This window comes from Morone saxatilis, unplaced genomic scaffold (genome assembly GCF_004916995.1).
Source record: "Morone saxatilis isolate NCDOM2014 unplaced genomic scaffold, NCSU_SB_2.0 Contig10, whole genome shotgun sequence".
Taxonomy (NCBI): domain Eukaryota; kingdom Metazoa; phylum Chordata; class Actinopteri; family Moronidae; genus Morone; species Morone saxatilis.
Window position 1 is genome coordinate 17,028,678 of NW_023339652.1, and position 4,662 is coordinate 17,033,339.

The 4,662-nt window shown below is 41.0% G+C and overlaps 1 protein-coding gene across 1 annotated transcript in view; it reads left to right on the top strand.

The window, feature by feature from the left end:
- Positions 1–1,913: 1,913 nt before the first annotated feature.
- The window catches only part of adm2a (adrenomedullin 2a), a 10,039-nt gene continuing 7,290 nt past the window's right edge, over positions 1,914–4,662 (top strand). The window contains exons 1-2 of the mRNA XM_035678940.1: positions 1,914–2,045; positions 2,366–2,658. Of these exons, the coding sequence (XP_035534833.1) occupies positions 2,561–2,658 (98 nt within the window). The 5' untranslated portion in view covers positions 1,914–2,045; positions 2,366–2,560. The remainder of the gene's footprint in view (positions 2,046–2,365; positions 2,659–4,662) is intronic.

The window sequence follows — 4,662 nt, forward strand, 5'->3', positions numbered from 1 at the left end:
TTCAGGTCCGGTGGATTCTTGCCAATACCATTAGGAGCACTAGGAGGAGCCAGAAGAACCTGATGTTTTCACAGATTATCTGTCAGGATATAGTGAAAGTTTCACACAATATGACAAAAAGTAATTTTTTATAAAAGTTACCTACTGCAGCTTTAATGCTTTCGAGGAGTTGAATCGAAGATGCTGCTCCACTTAACTCGAAACCTAACCTGTAGGTGTAGAAACTGGGCTCCGTGCCACATTCAGTCAGTGAGCCAAGCATCCCTATTTCTGAAAAATAAATACCCGCAGAATCTTTGAAAAACACTAAACTCTTCCTGCTGTTCTAATCATATTTCTAGAATCATCTAAGACACAAAAATCCCCCAAATTCATAATCCAGGCAATGGCACGTCCGCCTTGCTCTTTTTATAAAACACAAACACATGATGATGCCAATTCTTTGAATAAGTGTAAAATCCTGGAATAGTCGACATATGACTGAAAATAAAAGCAAAACTGAGTTACGGTTCCCGGTGAACAAACACCCAGGGGTCCCAGGGGTCCCTGTGTTGCCTAATCCAAACAATGATGGTCGCCCCAAATGACATGTGTCGTTGCTCAGTTTTTATTTTATTGTCAGCCATATTTCTAAATGTTGATGTTTACTACATGTGCAGTTCAGGCCTGCTGCTGTTTATTTAGATGCCTGAGATGATTTCTGCGTCAGCAAAAAGACAAATAACAAACATCACATACTTACATTCCTCATGGAGTCTGGCTTTGCTTGCCCTGCCTCTGTTGCCACTTCTCTCGCCTATAAATATTCCAAGAGAGGCGTCCACTATACTGCTGACAACCTGCTTAACATGCTTTCTTGGAAATGAATGTTGCGTAACCACATTTGAGGCAGGATCAGATCAGGTGTATGTATCACTACTGTGTCGCCGCATTGAGTTAGAAAGGAAGGAGGGAACTTGGACACAGTACAAATATGCTCACTAATGAGATGAAATAGGCTGCACAGGACTCATCTGAGTCATTAAAACAGAGTTGTAAGATACGTGTTTAAACCTGTGGCATATCAGAGCCACATCTGTTGTAACAGATTTCAAAACACAACTGAAAGTGATAAAGTCATGGTTTGGTAACAATTAAGACAGTTTTTGCAGGATATACAGTAACAGCTCCCTAAATAATCACACAAATAGTCTGTTTCAGTAAACGGTGATACAGCAATGAAGGAAACGTTCCGATCAGTACGTTTATCAATGATGCTGCATGGTGGGACCGTTCTGTGAAGATTCCTGCATTTCCGTCTATCTATCTCACACACTTGGCTGACAGTAATGATAAGAGATAAGGAGGCGGGTTTGGTCAGAAAGACAAACTGCTCGTGAAATTAATGAAAATTGGGGCTATTTTCCTGAGTATGCGCATGGTTGGTTATGATAGTGCACAGTGCTCTGTGATGAATACAATGTTTATATATCTTTAGCATCCGAGCTAACAGAAATATTCCTGGATTGGGGTTTCTGTGTGACTTTTCATGTATTTTATGACAGTTTAGAACTCATATTTTATCACTACAATACATTATGAAAATAGAACTTGCTTAATAGTGAATTTACATTACTTTACTGCATAATGCCACCACAATATTTCTACAATAATACTTTAAAGTGAGTCTGTGCTGCTCAATACTCACTTTATAGTAATTATGGCATACTTTAGGGTCTGTATCAGCCGCTTTAGCAACATCATGCAATTTGATATAGTTTATCATTTACAGAAGCTACCAGGGTGTTTCCAGGGTTGATGTGTGTCAGCCAGATCAGGATATTCCCAGCATGGCAGATAATGATGTTACAGCACCTTGGCTTTGCCACTGAAAAATTGCCCATCGGCACTTCAGTCAGGGAACTCCGCCCACTTAGTATTTAAACCCGCAATGTCAGCAGGCGCACAGCTTCACACTGGAGAACTTGATCTTGACCAACACGTTTGGATTCATGGGGGGAAAAAACTTAAATAAACACAGATTCTGAGCTCTAAATACCAAGAAGGTAAGACTTCTATTTATCAGTATTGAGTAGAGTTAGTCATAAAATGTAATGTGTAAAATGTAAAGTGTGTGCAGAATGGATTATGGGTGCATTTTGGGGCATTGTTAGGAAAGTCTATATCTGGTGCATAAGTTTAATGGGTGCTATGAAGCAGAGTTTTTGATGAAGAGTCCACTGGGGATATTTTCAGAGCAGTTTCTTATTAAGTGTCTGAATAAATGCAATATGGGAGCAGCTTGGACTGGCTCTCTCTTTGCTTTTACACTGTTGGTCCATGAGCAGCAGGTTAATTGATCATGTATAACTTCTGCTCTCTCCAGATCTTTCATCAGCAATCTCCACTGGCAACTTTGGATATCTGAACCCAGCATCAATCTTTTGGGAACACTTTTTCCCCCCTTTATTATTATTGTTTTTTCATTTTTTTCCCACTCTTGGGATTTCAACTGCGCCCACTCCGTGTGGTCGCCCCCTCCTTCCCAGAGAGGGTGTACAGTAAAAGTTGGCGTCCGGAGATGCGGTCCCTTCTCCCGCTTACTGTGTATTGCATCAGCCTGGTTTCCCTCCAGCAGCTGCTGGCGTTGCCTGCTGAGGAGCGTCCCGACAGGAACAGGTAAGACACTACTTTATTAAGAAAAAGACCCGCTCCTCGCTCTGATTGGCTGAATAGGACTCTTAAACATACGAGTTAAACGCACCTGGAGCCGCATTACGATTAATTTAAATATTACTGCGCCGCCCGGCACTATAGGCGCTTAATGGCCACTTTGATCCGCGTGTTTGGGGGTTAAAGCTTAATGATGCATTATTAAATGTAAATGAGCTATAATGGCGTTAATAAGTATTAAACGCTGCGTTGAACATGTTTTTTTTGAATGACTGATGTTTCTAATGTGCAGAGTTGAGTTGGAAACAAAGTTGAAGTTATTTTAAGCTTACATCCTTTTTTATAGCTCAAAGTAATTTTTTCCCAGATTTCCATAGTTTTCTAGTGGAATTTAGTACATAAATGTGTCATTAGCGTTTTTAAAACTTTCACTTTTGCCTCTATCTTATTGTATTTGTTGAGTTTATTAGTCAGTCGACACAGAGGTGAAAGGCTGAAGATGAACATGCAGCCTGTAGCCGGTGTAATAAATCACACCGGGGTTACTGTGTGTTGTTGTGTCGGCAGATACTGGATAATGTAGACTGCAAGGTCAGAGGCTCTGCCATGATACAGTGAACAGTTTATCTCTCCTTGAGAGAACACTCAGCAGAGCAGATCAGCTGTGGAACAAGCACTAGTAACTACAGTGTTAGGCACTGATTTCATATTCAAATGATCCATCATAACTGTTTAAACCGTTACCCAACGGAACATTTTTTATTATGTAGCCTAACAGTTGTTTTATAGTTTTATGTCCTATGGTAGTCACGCTTCCATTCACTAAAGTAGGCTAAAGTTTAGAGTAAGGGATTGGGTGGTCATGCAGGTTATAATATGAGAAGGGAATTAAAGTGTCTCATGTTTCACATTTTATATTAGATCTACAGTAAATGTAACCCATATTTGACCGTGCCAAGTGGGTTTATTGCCCCCGCCGTTAATCTGAACGATTCTCTCTTCTGCTCCTTCTTCTTCCTCCACCTCCCCATCCCCACAGCCGTCACATGAGTTACTGTTTATAGAGGTTTTGTTTGGGTTAATCTCCCCGTGATGCTGTATGGAAAACTGCTATTTCCGAGGTGGGAAAACCAGTTTGTCTCCCTTTATAGCCCTGGCCAGAAATACTGGCACGGACTATTGTAAAGGATCTTGTTCGTGGCTGAGTGGCACCTGTACTTTTCCACCCCTTAAGTGGCAGAGATTAGCGCAAAGCCCTGCATAAAACATTAGGCAACAGCATAACAACCAGTTTGATTGCTAACAGTCCAATACACATAGGTCTACCCACTCTGATGTGTGGGGGAGGCCTGCCAGCGATGCAATACATGTGAGCAGTTACACTGTTGAGTAGCAGTAAAGAATGTGGATGAGTTGGTGTGTGAATGCCCTCTTCTGGTGGATTTTGGATCGACAGCTGCTGGCTCTACTGGGAGGGAGGTTCAGTGTTGGGATGTGGGGAGACCCTAGACAAAGGCAAACACGGGGCCTCTGGAGGCCTACTGTGACCAATCTCTATAATCCATCTTGTATCAGCTGATTTGGCCTGACTGAGGTATCTTGAATACAGCAGTGATGTTACTGGTGGTGTTTGGAGGCAGCTGTGATATTGTAGCAGCAACATTAGCAGTGGGTTTAGATTATTTTGGGGTATTTTTGCCTTTATTTGATACTGGAGAGGATAATAGGGTTGCAACTAATGATTATTTTCATTATTGATTAACCTCTGAATCATTTTTAATTAATCAATACTTTGTTTGGTCCATTCAGTATATCACTTTATTTAGCAAGCTTTCGGTCTATCCGACCTTCATCAGAGCAGAAAAAGTGTGAAATATGATCAGTATGCTTAACACAATATGAAACAATATGATGTGGCAGAAGGCGAGGTTGGAAGAAAAGCAAGGCTTTTAAAGAAAGCACTTAACGTCTAACACTGAGAATATAACAGTGTAAGAAGATCTGGGAGTG